The sequence below is a fragment of the Amphiprion ocellaris genome, chromosome 3 (genome assembly GCF_022539595.1).
Source record: "Amphiprion ocellaris isolate individual 3 ecotype Okinawa chromosome 3, ASM2253959v1, whole genome shotgun sequence".
In the NCBI taxonomy this organism is placed as follows: Eukaryota; Metazoa; Chordata; class Actinopteri; family Pomacentridae; genus Amphiprion; species Amphiprion ocellaris.
Genome location: NC_072768.1, coordinates 15,309,567 through 15,325,680, shown reverse-complemented (window position 1 = coordinate 15,325,680; position 16,114 = coordinate 15,309,567). Strand labels below are relative to the sequence as shown.

General features: G+C 44.5%; 2 protein-coding genes across 7 annotated transcripts in view; one reads left to right on the top strand and one right to left on the bottom strand.

Moving 5' to 3' along the window:
* Window positions 1-488: 488 nt before the first annotated feature.
* Window positions 489-887, top strand: bncr (bouncer). Its single transcript, XM_035951719.2, has one exon. The coding sequence runs from the start codon at window positions 489-491 to the stop codon at window positions 885-887; it is 399 nt and encodes a 132-aa protein (XP_035807612.2).
* A 726-nt stretch (window positions 888-1,613) lies between these two features.
* The window catches only part of reln (reelin), a 97,202-nt gene continuing 82,701 nt past the window's right edge, over window positions 1,614-16,114 (bottom strand). Inside the window, exons 42-65 of one of the 6 annotated variants that reach the window (XM_023277919.3) lie at window positions 15,783-16,006; window positions 14,888-15,038; window positions 14,533-14,791; window positions 14,087-14,336; window positions 13,676-13,844; window positions 12,794-12,934; window positions 12,340-12,517; window positions 11,555-11,748; window positions 11,205-11,455; window positions 10,943-11,097; window positions 10,582-10,796; window positions 10,231-10,408; window positions 9,948-10,123; window positions 9,744-9,850; window positions 9,400-9,642; window positions 9,098-9,273; window positions 8,929-9,002; window positions 8,636-8,797; window positions 8,376-8,533; window positions 8,015-8,240; window positions 7,673-7,870; window positions 6,822-6,920; window positions 4,829-4,955; window positions 1,614-3,055 (exon numbers count right to left, since the gene is read on the bottom strand). In XM_023277919.3, the coding sequence (XP_023133687.2) occupies window positions 4,835-4,955; window positions 6,822-6,920; window positions 7,673-7,870; window positions 8,015-8,240; window positions 8,376-8,533; window positions 8,636-8,797; window positions 8,929-9,002; window positions 9,098-9,273; window positions 9,400-9,642; window positions 9,744-9,850; window positions 9,948-10,123; window positions 10,231-10,408; window positions 10,582-10,796; window positions 10,943-11,097; window positions 11,205-11,455; window positions 11,555-11,748; window positions 12,340-12,517; window positions 12,794-12,934; window positions 13,676-13,844; window positions 14,087-14,336; window positions 14,533-14,791; window positions 14,888-15,038; window positions 15,783-16,006 (4,105 nt within the window). In that variant the 3' untranslated portion in view covers window positions 1,614-3,055; window positions 4,829-4,834. Of the gene's footprint in view, window positions 4,126-4,828; window positions 4,956-6,821; window positions 6,921-7,672; window positions 7,871-8,014; window positions 8,241-8,375; window positions 8,534-8,635; window positions 8,798-8,928; window positions 9,003-9,097; window positions 9,274-9,399; window positions 9,643-9,743; window positions 9,851-9,947; window positions 10,124-10,230; window positions 10,409-10,581; window positions 10,797-10,942; window positions 11,098-11,204; window positions 11,456-11,554; window positions 11,749-12,339; window positions 12,518-12,793; window positions 12,935-13,675; window positions 13,845-14,086; window positions 14,337-14,532; window positions 14,792-14,887; window positions 15,039-15,782; window positions 16,007-16,114 lie in introns of all 6 variants that reach the window. The other 5 variants (XM_055008753.1, XM_023277920.3, XM_055008760.1 and 2 more) reach the window with 5 other exon arrangements.

Sequence of the window (16,114 nt, the reverse complement as noted above, 5' to 3'; positions counted from 1 at the left end):
CAAACCTTTCTTTAGCTTGGCATTAATGTTCCGGAAAGGAGAAAATCATGTATCGGAGGCAAGTGGTAAAAGATGATTTACTGATTTTAAAATCAAAGTCAAGACAACATATTAGTCACAGGGAGTACTGCAGTGTGTATGAAAACTGTTGTAGAGTTTGTGTCTTTAATTCTAGAGGACTTTTTGTCAGTCTCAGTTAATTCCCAAAGTGGTGCCATGTTAGCTTGGAGAGTCAGGAAAGTGTAATTTAAATTTAAATACAAGACTGGAAGAGTCTCAATGCCATTAAGGGGATTTTAGGAAGTGTGGGATTGTGTGTTTTTGGAGCTTGACCCCTACTATCTCAGAAACGGATTAAATAATTGGAAGTGCTGCTTTGTCCTAACTGCACAGACTTGCAAAACTATATCACTGCAGTAGTATCACACGTGTTGTTTCCTTCAAGTAAGACTGTTATCAGAGGCTTCTCTTCTCCTCGCAGGCCCAACATGTTGCAGCTTCTGCTCGTTGCTGTGTTATCGTTACACTCTCTCCTCCCCTCGCTGCTCTGTGACAACTTGAATTGCTACTACAGCCCCATCCGGGAGAAGAGGACGTTTAAGCCTACTGTGACAGAGTGTCCTCCTAATGAGCTGTGCTTCAAGGCAGTAGGTCGCTACGGCAACCACAGCACCCTGTCGGCTCGGGGCTGCATGGTGGAAAAGTACTGCAGGAAGAAGCACAGCAAGCGCTTCAAAGGGACAGTCTACACCATGAGCTACAGCTGCTGCGACTGGCCGTACTGTAACTCATGCCTGGGCATCGCAGCCAACCTGCTCCACGTCGCCGTGGCGCCTGTGGCTGCAGCAGTGATGGTGGCCCTTGACTTGAGGCGGCTGATGGTTTAGGAGCAGCTTTAGAAGTTCAAGCGAAGGCGGAGGAGCTCATGTGTTCACAGCTGTAACAGTGTTCAGAGGATTCAGTGCAGCCGCAACCCGGAGAAGGGCTGAGGGCCTGCAGAAGAAGGAGGTGAACGCCCGGTCTGAACACACTGAGGTGTTCACCAAGACGACGGCACAAATGCTTTTATTTCACAATATCTTAGGGAACAATTATTTGTTTATATTTTAAATTTGGTGAATAAATGTTTGAATAAAAAAATCATATGCTATGTTTTTTTTAAAAAAATGTTTTCAACCACACACACACACACACCAGACAAGCCTGGTCATATTCTGTACTTCTCTTATTGTCAAAAAAAACTCAGTGAAAAGATCAAAACAATCAACTGATCCTTTAAACGAATAGTGTTTCCAATTCCTGATGAGTTGTTCCTCTGTGCCAAGAAACTCAATAGTATAAAAATGATTAAATACACAAAAGTGAGGCACATCCCTGGTTTTGAGTCAGTGCTACATGCTGATGTATATTTACATTGCTTCATTTAAAGATTAAAATATTTGTTAGGATCGAATGGGTTTGAGGATTAGAGTCACCATCGGGGAAAGGGAAGCAGACAGTCTCGAGAGACAAATTCGCTGTGGAAATTTGACAGTAAGAAAAGTATACAGTAGACAAATGCCAGGCTTATCTTTTGAGAGTGAAAGAGAGCAGCTGAAGCAATGTGTACATAATGAGGTTTGGACAGTTCTTTATTTCCCTTTTATAAGGCTGCTGGGTCTCCCCATAGTGGATATACATATATATACAGGAGATTGCTATACTGGAGTTACACTGAGGGCAGAGGGTCCATATTACACAGACTTCAAAAAACAACACTAATAGAGCCTCACCTCCAGGTATCAGAAATCAGCGCAGAGAGAGAAAGAGAGAAAGAGAGAGAGAGTAGATGGGAAGAGAGGAAACAGCACAAGAGAAGAGGGAAGTGAAGGAAGAGGGGAGATGATGCAGTCTGAGAGCCTGACTCGACCGCCTAATAACTTAACACTAGAAAATAACATACAGATTTCACGCACAGTGCATCTTAAATAGGTTACGTGAAGAACCATTTACCATAAATATCTGTATTTTCGGGAACCAACATATATAAAAAAAATGATAAAAAAACAAAAAAATCATTGTTCAGTCTTTAATTTTTTTTTTCTCATTTCCTCCTTTCCATCGTCGTGCAAATCGTTCTTTTGTTCCTTCTTGGTGCTGGCGTTTGGGCGTTTTTTTTTTCTTCCCGCCCTGCCCACACCTGATCCAAATAAACGAGGAAAAGGAAACAGAACCCAGCACCCCCCCTCCCCTTACCCTCCCCTTAAAAGCATATGAATTAGTAGAAAACGAACGAACAAACAAACAGAACACCACAGTCAACTCATCACAAAAAGAACCCACAGACACACAGAACAGCAAGAACACAGTACTCTTTTTTTTTTTTCTTTTTTGAGCTTCTTCATTTCATTTTTCCTCTTCATGGTCACTATCATCTTTGTGGTCTTTCTCCTGGCGTACTGGTTGGCGGCAGTGGAGTGGTCCTCCCTCCCTGGTGGCTCAGTGGAACTGGGAGGCTACTCTCCGATCGGCTGGTCAGTTCAGCAGTGATATATTATCTCTCAATTTCACAGTGTGGTAGGAAAAGGAGGGAGAGGGTGAGGGGTGAGGGAGGGATATCGCAGGTGGGAACAGGAATCGGAGGAACCACAGCGACAATTACAAACCAACTAGAAACTCCGACCATCCATGGGGGGAAAAAAGTAAACAAAATGGTCTCTTCACTCCTTTCTTTTTGAGTTTCATTCCCGCCACGCTGTGTGGTTGGGAAGGCCTTGATTGGCTGGAGCGTAAACTGACTGGATGGCCCATGTTTGTGGCAGAGGGCAGGTAGAGATGAGCGAGGGAGGTCTAAGGCTGATTGGAATCCACCGGTGGACGGGTCTCAACAGGGCGATATGTCGTGAGGAGAATAAAGGATGTGTGCGGCGGGTCGATGTGTGATTGGCAGGTCAGAGGACGAATCCCTGCTTGTTGGGTTCAGGCACGCTGCTGCAATGCCCGCCTCTTGCGGCTATAGTAGTGACGCATGCCGGTCTGTCTGGCAAAGTTCATCATGTAGTTTTGTTTGCGCGTGCTGCAGGGATACAAAGACAGTAAAAGAGGGAAAAGAGGGGGAGTGTGAACATTAGTGACAAAGTAAAGGCCACTAAGAATCCACACATCCTCATGCACACGCTCTAATCCATGCACCACAAACACACGAATGGTCGAATGCGGCTCCCACGCTCTCTCACATCCAGGTTCATGCTGGCATTTGTAAACATTTTTTCAACCATAACCTCAAACACTCAACAGCTGCATGGATCTCATGGCTCGGAGAATGGGTTGGTGCTACTTCACACACCTGGATTTGTTTTACATTCTGCACAAATGAGAGGCAGCTAGATGGTGAACATGGCGACAGAACTAGCTACATGTATCCAAAGGTGGACCAAATGTCACAGGACAAGACACAGGACACGGGGAGTCTACAAACATACTAACACAAAGACTAGGGCGAAACCCTGACAAGTGAGTGTTTGAGGTCAGAGTTAACAGAAGAAAAAAATAAATAAATAAAGGAGGCCATAAAAGTGCAGGGGTTGTGAGGAAGGAGAAGGGTGGTTTGAAAACTAAGTCACAGAGAAAAGCTGCGGAAGATCGCTCTTGCTTAGCCTGTTCATTGCCTCTTCCATCCAGCAGGGCGGAGCCAGTGAGCCAGGAGTGCAGCCAGGGCAGGCAGGGGCCTCTGCGAAGCGGGGGTGGGGGAGGGCAGGAGGCGTGGGGGAAGGTTGGAGATGGTGTGTGCGTGTGTGTGATGGTTGATGCCGTGAAGGTGAAAGGTCGATGAGAGGGGGTGGCTGGTAAAACCGCCTGGTGTTGGAGAGAATGTGTGCACGACTACGTTTCTGATTTCTGAAACGTCAGAAAGCAGAGCGAGGTGAGGAGGGAGCGCCTGGCTCAGAGTCATGTTGTTGTTGTCCTCGGACAGACAAACAGCCATGAGTGACAAAAAAAACACAAAACAAAAAATGGATGGAGAGCCGTCGTAACAGTCGATCCGTAAAGTCATGCAAGGCCAGAGGGGGTTGAAAAAGTCAGATGCTGTCAAAGGTGAGTTCATCTGAAAATAATGGCGTGAGATGCCCTGCGTTGCAACTGGTGCTGTTACATGAATGAAAAAAAAATTAGTCATTCACTGCTTTGGATTGATAAATACTGGACAAACAAACAGCAATCTTTTTCAAGTACTATCATTGCATTGTCTGTTTGTTAATTAGCAGCCAGGTCAAAAACACTACACCAGACTGTAGTTGAGGTAGTAGCCAGAACAAAAAAAAACATACAGGTACAGTGATGGATTACATCACACATATACACACAAACACAGTACCATTGACATTTGTGTATGTAAAATATTACATTAAAAATGCCTCAGTGATTGCGCAAACTGCATACACAAAGCCATTTATCAGGGAATTGTTCTTATCTTGTGACATTATGTTGAACCACTTATGAGAATGCATGTCATTTCATAATCTTTAAGCCTTTTGCCACCACTGTAAGATTATACTACTCTGTTTTTCCCTCCATCCACAGTGTTGTCATGGACATTGTTTTACTTTCTGTTCTCCTAAAATCTGGATCTTAATTTTTTAGAGCCTCCACGTGAACACTATGAGCGGCTGACCTGTCCTTTGACCTGCCTGGGGCTTACGTTTAGGCGAGGGCATGGAGATGACCATGGTGATGATGAGGGGGGCTGGGTGTGTGTGTGAAATTAGGGAAGGGTGTGTCTGCAGTGTAACAGGGAGGAGAAGGGGTCGGGAGGAGGGGGGCTGCATTCAGGAAGAGGCGGAGAACTTACCTGACACTACAGCCATGCCAGAGGGAGCAGAATACAGAAGAGAGCAGAGGTTAGAGCGCGAGAGGGAAGAGGCAGGAGGAGGGGACTGCTGTCTCTCAGAAAGGTCTGGGTGGGAAGGAGCCCCAGCCTGGGGAGGCAGGGGCCCAAAGTGGGGAGAAGGGAGGAGAGAGGAAGGCAGAAAGATAGTCAGAGGTTCAAGAAAGAAGTGAGAGCAAGTGGAAAACAGACAGAAAGAATGAGGAAGAAAAAATAAAAATGGACAGCGGAAGATTGGTGGAGATTGAGTGAGGAGACAGTAGAGAAATGTAACAAAGATGAAGAGAAAGTAAGAAATAACCACAGGTTGAGGTGGAGAGAGAGAGAGAGAGAGCAAGAAATACAGCAGTAATCCATTGTTGTATGCAAGAATGGTGAGATAAACAGAGAAAGAGGCAAAGAAGGAGTTTGGAAGGAAAGAAAGAAGGAAGGAACGGACAAGGAGGAGGAAGAGGAGGAGGACGATGTCAGGTAGGAGAGGATGCGGCACGAGCAGAGGAGTGAGCATGACCACATGATCGAACACATCGGTGACGTTAAGCAGCAGGGAGGAAAGGTGTGTGGAGCAACAGAAAAGATTGAGGAGCAGGAGGAGGAGTGAGAGGAAATGTGTGAAGGAGTGGTGAACAGAGAGAAATAAACAACAGAGCAAAGTGTGAGGATCACGGTCACTCTTTTCAGCAGACACTGTTGAAAACTGAGCGAGTGCAAGGGAGGGAGTGGGACAGGTCACGGCCATGTAGACCAGGGACAGCTCAGGTTAGGCATAAGTGTGTGTTTCTATGTAACTTTGCATAATCTGTAGATGATGTGGCTGCTGTCTGCAGCATCTGAAATGCTCTGAGTACTCTTCTGAATGAACCCACATCAGAGGGAATATTGCTCTAATACCAGAGCAACGTGAAGAAATGCATTTATGATGTTGCAATGTTAACGATGTGTTACAGATGTTCATGATATCTTCAGTGCCCTGCAGATTCTCCACTTTTGCCATTTTAAAGCTGTTTGATCCGGGTTACAAACTATTAGCAATACAAATGTAAAAATGCATAAAAGAAAGAGAAAAACAATCAGTGATTAAATGCAGAGTGTCATCAAATCGAGTTCCATCAGATTAAACAGAAGAACTTTTGTCCTCAAAGCAAGAAAGACACTAATGCAGTTGTTGCATGATATGAATCTGACAACGAAAAATATAGACCACAAGTTCACAGTGAAACAAAAACACTATTTAATGGATGTGAAGCCACAATCGCTGGCTCCTCTATTGTACAGAGGAGAAACAAGAATGATCTTGGTTCAGTGATCTCTGCCATGCTTATGCTGGCCAATAGCAGCATATGGGTTAACTGTAAATGAGTGAAGACTGTAAACTATGAATGGACATGATGGTTTACATCCAATGAGTGCCGTAGTAAAAAAATCTAATGGCAACAATACAATCAACGCTGGAGTTTATAACTCCTACTGTTTATATCTGAGACCCTTTAAGGCTTTATATGTGATATGTTGTGAGGCCTTTTCGACATTTCAGTGGAAAAACACATCAATTCTTGACAAGTTGTTTATCTGGATGATGCATGGGCTCTACAAAACACTGAAAATATGATGATCTGACAGTAGGAGTTGATCTGTTGTACACAGAACAGCCATCCACAAACAGAACCTTCACAGTAAAGCGCGCCGCAGTAAATTTTCCTTTTTTTTTTCTGCCTGCCTGGCACCACACGCAGTGATTAGCATACAAAACAAGTGGCTGTTCAGAGGTTTGTTGGAGGTGGTGAGCAGCATGTATGTGCATATTCTTATATCTGCGTGTAAACTGCATCCCTGTGTTAGTGTGGAGTAGAGGGAACCACTGGTACGGATGAGACTGAGGCAGAGACAGGGGCAGATCAGGGCTCTGTTGGGGGGCCAGTCTGGGGGGCCGGAGGCCGGCTGGGGATTGAGTACTCACAGAACTACTTCCACATGGTCCAACGCCCACTGGTCATGTCCTGCACCATCGTGCCGTGGCTGCCACCATCGCAGCATCACCCCTTTAACCCTCGCCTCACTGGAGAGATCAGGGAAACATTGCAGAATCAGCCAAGGTCAACAAGTATGTCAGTGTTTTTATCAGCTGCACACCACTCTGTTATTGTTTACCACACTGCTAACTGTTTACAGCACACTTTTTCTAGTAAGGCAACTGTTTTAAAAGATTTACTTGTTGGAACAGATGGATTTATTTTTAATGGTTAATAAATAGCTTACATGCTGCAAAATACAACAAGGTCACAGTATGTTTGGCATATCTATTTTTTGGCATAATGTGAAGTATTGTAGTAATGGTGAGAATTTTTTGATCTGTGTTACCTGGCAATACTTTTGAGCTCTCTTGCAATACGATTTCCATCTCTTTTTATTTATAGTAAAAATTTGTGTGTCGGTCCAGTTCAGTTTAGGTGAAACACTGTGCAAATACTGCAGAGAAGAGAGATGATGTAGCAGTATGCTGTGGCTGAATATCTCATTATTGTGCAGACTTTAGCTGCTGCTGTATTTCAGTCTGTGGAGCTATAAATGTGTCCAGCTGTCACTATCTGAACCCGCAGTGGTTCTATTTGTAAAGCTTACTGCAAATCAATGCAAAAGCAGTCTTCAAAAATTCTAGTTGTGATCTTTAGGAGGCACCATGTGTATGGATATTGTCATGCATACACACATTTTCTTTATTTCTTTCTTTCTCAGCAGCCGTGTATAATGTACACATGAGACTCATGATATATAACTGCATGTCTGTGGACATGTTTATGCATCACTCACAGTGGAATGTTGTAGGAAACTCTCTGGGCCTTTATGAAGTCTTTTGGCTGATGCTGGGCGATTACATGCCAGCTGACTCCATTATTGACGCTGTATTGTAGCAGCACAGCCCGGTCAACTGTGTCAGCTTGATCCAGAGCAATATTACAGCTGTCTGTTTGTGCAACACTGCCGATCTGCAGCACAAACATGATCTTACTGTAAAGAGACAGAGAAGGAAGGAAACAAGGAGAGGATTAGACAGGAAATATTAAAAGTGGATAACAGAGATTCTCCTGTTGATGCTGTAAGTGCGAGTAGATATTTCTGAACACAGAGAGTTTACGTGTGATTTGGTAGTACCTGTACCTGGCTCTAGTGAGGTCCAGCGGTTTGGTAACTGCCTGCCTCATCTTACAGCCATTGAAGTAGAGTGAGTCTCCGTGGGCGTGTGGTGACAGTTGTCCACAGCCGCTGCCCACTCCACCACCCTGGATCAGCTGCCAGCTCTCCTGAGACACGCTGCCAGACTCAAAGTTGTCCTTGATGGAGCTGGGCAGGTCGCTGCTGGACAGGGAGCAGTCGTCTCCTGTTGAGGTGGGTAAAAGTGATAAATAATAGAAAATATAAATTCTTTAATCTAATATAAACAATAAAAGGAGGAGTTCTGTCAGGAGAGCTGCATAATCAGATGAAAACGTTAAATATGTTGTTTGTGGCCCACCATGGTGTCCTTCATCACAGATGCAGACTGCTCCACTTGTACAGTAGCCGTGGCCACTGCAGAGCCCTGGGCAGGCCTCGCCAATGTAAACGTGGTCCACTCCCCAGCTCTGCCGCTCTCCTGTTCCCTCCTTTTGAATCCAGCGGAACTGTGTAGCCCTGGAAAGGCAAGAAATTGGAAAAGCCTTACACTGCTGCACCTCAAAGAGCTGCTGATATGTTCCACTGCTAATCATGAAAGTACAATGTGTGCAGTCCTACCCCGAGGAGACATGGTCTGGCAGCTGGACAGTGACCCTGGTCCATGTTGAGCTGTTGACTGGACTGTAAATTGTGGATTCATGGAACTGGAAGGGAGAGCAGCCAACATTGTTGACTGAGGAAGGGAGGCACTCGGATTGTACCAGCTGCCATGAATCAGACCTGAGAGGAGAGAGGAAGAGCTGAAAACAGCCTATGTAAAGTGAATGGTTTGTGCATTCCTGCTGTTGCTGAATTACACTGAGACCTGGAACTTAACTGTATCTCATCAGGGCCTCTCTTGTTTTTCTTACCTTGCATCCTTCCTGTACTGCAGCAGGACAGAATGATGGTCTTCACAGGTGTCTGCCTCACAACCGACAACAATCTGCAAAAATGAAAGATATAAGAGACTGAAGTTGCAATGCACATATTAAAGAACTCACGCTATTTTGGCAATGGGGCTATCCTGCAGTTCTGTACCTTGAACTGTAAAATATACCCAGGCTGCACAATGAGTTCTCGAGTAGCCAGGATGTTGTGTGTTCTGTCTTCATTCTTGTTTGGCCAGTACAGGTGAAATGAGGGATTTCCACAGAAGCCAGCTGTACGCACGGCATTAGGGTAGAAACTCCAGCTTTCCTCGTGGGAAACACCCTCTAATGAAAGGCAAAGAAACAAAATGAAAAGAAGAGGAAATGTCAAAGTGATTTCTAGAGCATTTACTCATTTGTCCTGACAGGTGAGTTGTCAGGATCTGGTTACATCAGCACATACTAACTCACCATCATCAAAGGTGTCAAGCAGGGTGGATGGGTTGATGTCTGACCCTCCTACCAAGATGTTGTCTATGGCCCACTGGGCTCTTTCCAGGCTCGGGGTGGCCAGGCCCGAGGAAATAGTAAACGGCTGCCACCAGCGCAGGCGGGTAGCATTGGTCAGAGCTCCTTCTGGTAGAACAATATAGTCTCTCCTCACTGACACATACTTCAGGTAGTCCATCTCATGCAGCAGCGTCCAGGACACACCTGAGTGTTCACAAAATAAGAAAATGAAAGAAAAATGACTGAAAAATGATGACAAAGGGATCAACACGCAATGCAACACTGTGTGCGAGTTGTTAGTCCACCTCCATCAGTAGAGTAGTCCAGCAGCACTCCCTCTTTACGACAAGTCGGACGGTGGCACATGGTCATGTTATCTTCACTTCCAATTCTAGCCCAGTATTCCACAAACCTATCAGCGAAAACATTCACTTTAAGGATGGAGTTACAGTAGCACAATACTTTAGGACAAACAGAAATGTTGTGATTAATAGAAGATGAACACTGACTTGGCTCCTCGGAGGTCCAGGTCAGCAGTGACCGCCTGTCTGGCATCAGCCCCACCAAAATACAGGGCTGTCCCTTCTACTAATACACCACAGTCTGTGCAGGGCTTACCGCCCTCCAGCACCTGCCACTGAGGGCCTGCTACCCCCTCCCAGTCAAAACGCTCCTTTAGAGATGCCTACAGTAGAAAGAAAACACATGCATATCCAAATCACCTCAAAATGTCAAGATATTGTTGTCTAATCTTTGATAATAAAGCATGTATGAGCACTAATTAAAAGCTACCTTAAGAGCAGTGCTGGCATAGCAGTTTGGTCCAGTGAATCCTGGATCACAGAGACAGCGCTGATCCAGACAGTCTCCATGTCCCCCACAGTGACTGTCACATGCTGGTCCGATATAAAAGTTCTCCACACCCCACTGAATGTCTGAGTGCTGCTGGTAAAACCGGAACCGTACCGCTCTGACAAGAAGACAAGCTGGATTAGTCCTATAACATGCATCTAATTCTTAATTACTTACATAACAATTTATTCTATAATTAATGTGCAATTATGAGATGATGGTATCGTTAAATATTAAGCAGTTCTGTGTGTTTTGTCAGAAGCATGTGGAGATGGATGCGGAGACACTTACGTGTCAGCCAGGCTGTCATGCAGAGGATAGACTGCTCTCTTCCAGCCCTCAGCAGGGAAGAAGACTGACGGCTGGGAGACCTGACCACCACAGCGGGGGTCAGCAGGCAGGCACTGAGGAACCAGGTACTTCCACGTCACTCCGAAGTCTACCGAGTATTGAACATGAACTTGACGGTCTGCGTGACGCTCTTGCACACTGCAACCTACGGCAATCTAAATGTATACACAGATTTTGACAATCTTAATTTACCACAGCAAACAGGTCCTTCTGAATTAAATTAATGAAAAACTGCGATATATTGTAATGAAGTTGATACACTTAAAGATATCTATGGGTCTTTTTTTAAGTCTCTATTTACCTTGAACTGCATAACCCAACCCTTGTCTGGAACAATATCGTGTGTGACAGCGTACACCTCTCTACCATCAGCATTTCCACACACCATCACACCATCAGGAGAGCTGCAGAAGCGCTGCACTGAGCAGTCCTCTGAGAACAACCAATGATCACTCACTGAGAACAAAGAATACAAGACAAGCAAAAATTAGGTACGTACAAGAACAAAGCCTCTGTTTAGCAGCAAACACAACTGTTTAAGTGAGGAACTGATCCTAAAATACCTATGGGTGATTCTTCCTGTTCGCTCAGTTGACCTATTCTTCCTGAAGTCCCATCAGCAGGAGCTCTCTCATGGTTAGGCAACGCTACCCCTCCAAATGTGTCAGAGATCTGTGCTCGTGGGTCTGAGCCTGCAATAAGGACATTATCTAGAGCCCAGTCACTGTGGTCTGCACCTTCATGCTGCGGCTGCCACCAGCGTACACGGACACCTTCCTGACGGGCAGCAGGGGGCAGCAGCACGTTTACAAAGCTGAGCAGGATAAAAGGATATAGAGAGTGACAGACATTATACTTCTTTCCAGTTGTGTAGAAGCAACAACGGTCATAAGTGTCTGTTAAAAAGCCTCACCCAGGCTTGGTGTACAGATCATAGAAGATCTCGGTCAGTAGATGCCAGTTGATTCCTCCATTCAGACTGTACTCCAGGAGGACACCCTGGTTGCGGTTACTAGGTGGGATCATGCAGCCGTACATGAAGTAGAACTGGATGAACTCGGCGTTTGTCAGGTTCAGGTCCACTGTCACCAGCTGACGGCTGCAACTCTGAGCACAGACACAGAGAAATGCTGTCAGAGTAAATCATTTATGATCTGTTGGTTGTTTTTTTTTTTTTTTTTTTTTGCAGATTACAGAACATAACTAGAATAACAAAAAGAACTGTAATTTATGTTGATGCAGCCTAATGCTAGATGTCGACCACTGGTCTTATTAAGACTTTTCTCTGGCTGTGTGTCTTTCCACATTAACATCAACCTGTCAATAGATATCCACTTACAACGCAGCCCTGCATGCCTCAGAGACGCTAAAGCTGCACAGAAAGACTGACAGCTACTTACTTGGTGGTCTTTTATGCAGTAACAGACTAATACTTGAAACAACATCTTTTAGATACTGTTAGATGTCTGTCTTATATCATCTATCTGCTGGACTGAATCAGCACCTGTCAGGGCTTTTGGAGTATTTATTGCAGAAGTTTCCACCAAGCTCAGGGTCACATTAAAATATCATGTCCAGTGGAGAACAAAGTGATTAGAGAATTACTAAACAGAGAGATTGTGAAGTGAAAACGGGATTGGCCATACAAGCCAGCACATATAGCTAAGACCTGAGCAACAAGAGCAGATATACACTTACCCCACTGAAGTGCAGAGCAGCTCCAGAGGCCACAGCTCCACACACAGTGCTGAGCTTCCCACCAGTGAGTATGTGCCAGTGACTGAGTGAAGGAGCTCGACTGAAGCTGTCCTTCAGCTGGGATGGAAGAGGAACCACGGGCTCATCACAGTATTCTCCACCCCACTCTGCGTCACACCTGGGAAGGGTGGTGGAGTCGGATACAAATAACCAGATCCAAACACAAGCTAGCTTTCAAATTCTAGTAAGTTTACAGACTTAAACATCCACAAATAAAATAATTTAATGATTACAAACAATATCCCATACCATCAAACAACACATATTTTGACAATCCTTAACAACATAAGGCATTTTAATCTCATACCTTGCTGCTTATTACTTGCAGCTGACGTTTCAGATATTTACAATAAAACATTTGGTATGCATGATGTGTGAAGTGGTCATTACTTACACACAGGAGCTCTGCTGGCAGCGTCCGTGTCCAGAGCACATATCTGGGCAGCCATCTCCAATGTAGAGGTTATCCAGAGCCCAGGTCTGCTGCTTGTCAAAGGGAGCCTGCTGGAACCAACGGAACCTTGTGGCTGGAGACCTAAAGACAGTCAGAAATACAGGTTAGGTGAACAAATTACATAGCTGGGACATCAACTGGAAATCCTGACATGGCATTACCTGACTAAAGGAGTTTTAAAATCAGATTGCATCACACATAAGGAGAAGTTTCATAGTTATTCTTCTCTCTAATCTCAGACATGCACACACTACAAGATGTGAAAATAAAGACACACCACTCAGAAAGATATCATTAAGATTATTATTCCAGAGCGAGTCAGCAAGGAGCAGCACTCCACCTCATTTGATCTTAAGGGGAAGCAGATATAAACAAAACGAAGGCCGTAAAGCCTGTTGTAATGTTAAGAAAACTTTGCAATGAGAAAAAACTAAAGTAGAAGGCTTAACGTCGAGTTGAGAAAATGGTTGGGGAGACGCAGTCAGCATGAGTAGTCTATTCATCAACAAGACCTAAAAGTGAGATCTTAAATATAGAGTTTGCGAGCAGTTCAGGAGTTTTAAGACTGGATCTATAAATCCCTCACGTTACCAAGCAATCTGGGCTGGATATTGGTTCAGACCGAGATTCTTGATCATGTTTCTATTTTGACAATTGGGAGAGGTTATACAGGTAAACTAACCCAAAACTAATGCAGTCTGAGCCTGGCTTAACTGTGTTTGCAAAGGAGCAGTTATACCACGACCAAAACACTGCTGAATCATGAAGTTAAAAGGTATATGTTTGTCCATGTTTGTTAATAAAGAATAGCACTGTGCTTACCGGGCATACGATGGGATAGGCAGGGTAACACGGCCCCACTTGTTGTAGGTGTCAGAAACCAAAAGTCGCTGCAGAGTGTAGGAAGAGCAGTCAGGGCTTGTAGGTAGACAGTCTCTGACCACCGGCTGCCAGGTCAAACCCAGATCCAGGGAATATTCCAACTCTACAGCTGCAGAGAAATAACAGAGGCAGACTTCTTTAAACTTCCTCTATCATCACTGTTCAGCAGTATTTCCTTACAGATGGCTATTTTAATAAGAAACAGCACAAAAATATAAAAATCCCAGAGTTTTGCTAAATCATTCTCAGTGAGCCTTGTTCTACTGTTCTGTTATATCACTTTTTATGCAGACATTACTATGTATTTAACTCATCTCAATAACGGCTTCATTCATGGTTTCTTTTGCTTACAGTAGCAGGAGTTTGTGACTGAGCAGGATGCAGAAAAGTCAAACTGGATAAACGCGTCTTGACCCAAGCTGATGTCAGTGGTAACAGCATAGCGTGTGTTGGACTTCTCAATAAACGCGAAAGCAGGTCCATCAGAGCCACAAACAGGCATTCGGGTCCCTCCTGGGTGGAGGAGCCATGAACGGCCATCAATTGAGGAGAAATCATCCTCTAGAGGTCCCCAGCCACTGGCGCTGCCACCTACCACGACCTATGGAACAAAAGATAAATGTTTGTACAGCAAATACAAAGAAGGCAGGGAAAGTGGAAACTAAATTAATATGGGATGTGATGATGGTATGAAAAATATTTGATGGATAACAGCCATGACATTGAAGTGCTTGAGTGAAAATGACTGACAGTCTTTATAATAGATGAATGATTGCATATATCATCACTGACGGTACCTGGTCAATGACCCATGGGCTGTAAAAGTGTCCATTTTCAGAAGGCTGCCACCAGCGGAGGCGAGTAGAAGTGGTGCGGGCACGCAGTGGGATCTCCAGGGCCACCAGACGAGCCTGATTACTGCTGTTGCTGAAGAGAAATTCCTGCAGGAGTCCCCAAGTCAGACCTCCGTCCACAGAGAACTGCAGCAAAACAGGCTGGGAGCGAGGGTCTGGAGCTGCTTTCCCACAGCCGAGACGGAGGAAGAACTGAACAAACCTACAAATAGGGTAGAGTCCTTTAGTTAAAGATTTATTTGAGAAAAAAATGTTTGTAATATACATTTTTGGTTTGTTGGTCCTGATGTAGACCTACCTAGCATTTGACAGGTCCATGTCATTGGTGACCAACATGCGTAAGCCATCCTCACTGAAGAACAGGTGGTTCCCACTAGACATGATGCCACACTTCCTGGATGGTTTGCCACCACTCAGGAGTCTAAAACGCTCAGCGTCCACAGCTCCCCCTAGAAACACGAGTATTTACACAAATAAAAAAATAAATAAAAAAACATCACATGAAGCAGTAACATTTGCAGACAATCATAAAAACACCATAGCAGTATTAACAAGAAAAGCACTCAGATAAGTCCGGATAAGTCCCGATAAGTCTGCAGCGGTGGATTTGTAGTAGGATCACAATCATGTGATCGTCAACAGGCAGCTGAAGTGTTTACTTGTTCTCATAGTTACAGTGACGCTGTGCCGCTATTTCGCAATGATACAGAAATCTTTAACAAATCTTTGGATGCACATTATATGCCACATCACTGCCAAAATCTAATCACGTGGTCCTTGTGCCATTTCTGACCTTCCCTAAAAATTTCATCCAAATCCGTTCGTCTGTCTTTGCGTAATATTGCGCACAGACAAACAGACAGAAGGACAAGCGTATGCCAATCGTAACATAGCTCTGTCGCGTTCCTTCGTGGAGTAACAAAGCAAATGAAAGAGGCGCCAGCAATAACTCAAGAACCATCAAGTATAAAAGTAGGCACAGGAAAAATGTTACTAAAAACAATGTTTTGGACTGAAAGAAACCCTAATTTTAGTCAGAAAAAGCTTTCAGCAAATTCCACTTCTGGCCACATTATCAGTTTCACTACTAATTCCCCACAAAGAGGATATCTGGTCCATGTCATCTGATAATTAAATACCATATAGATTGATAATGTATCCAGAGGTGTATCCACCTCTCGAAGTTGCTGTACCTTCAAAGTCCTCCTTTAGGAAGTCAGGGTTGGGGGTGTCAGGCACAGAGCAGTCAGGCCCAGAGTAGCCAGGATCACACACACAGTGGGTGCCACCCACACAAGCTCCATGACCATTACACATGTCCTGACACTGTGGACCAATGTAGACATTGTCTAGTGCCCATGTTGGGGGAGCAGAACCGGTTGAGAAGAAGCCTTGAAACCAACGGAACCTTACTGACCTGTAAAAATTGAAGGTTTAGTAATGCAGAGATACAGAGGGAAATAACCAGATATCATGCTGTAAGTATAATAAAATTATGTAATTATAGGGAAAAAGTTTCCCTAAA

Bases quoted from the DNA above. Each gene is read 5' to 3' on its own strand.
- bncr (XM_035951719.2), top strand. From the start codon at position 489: ATGTTGCAGCTTCTGCTCGTTGCTGTGTTATCGTTACACTCTCTCCTC.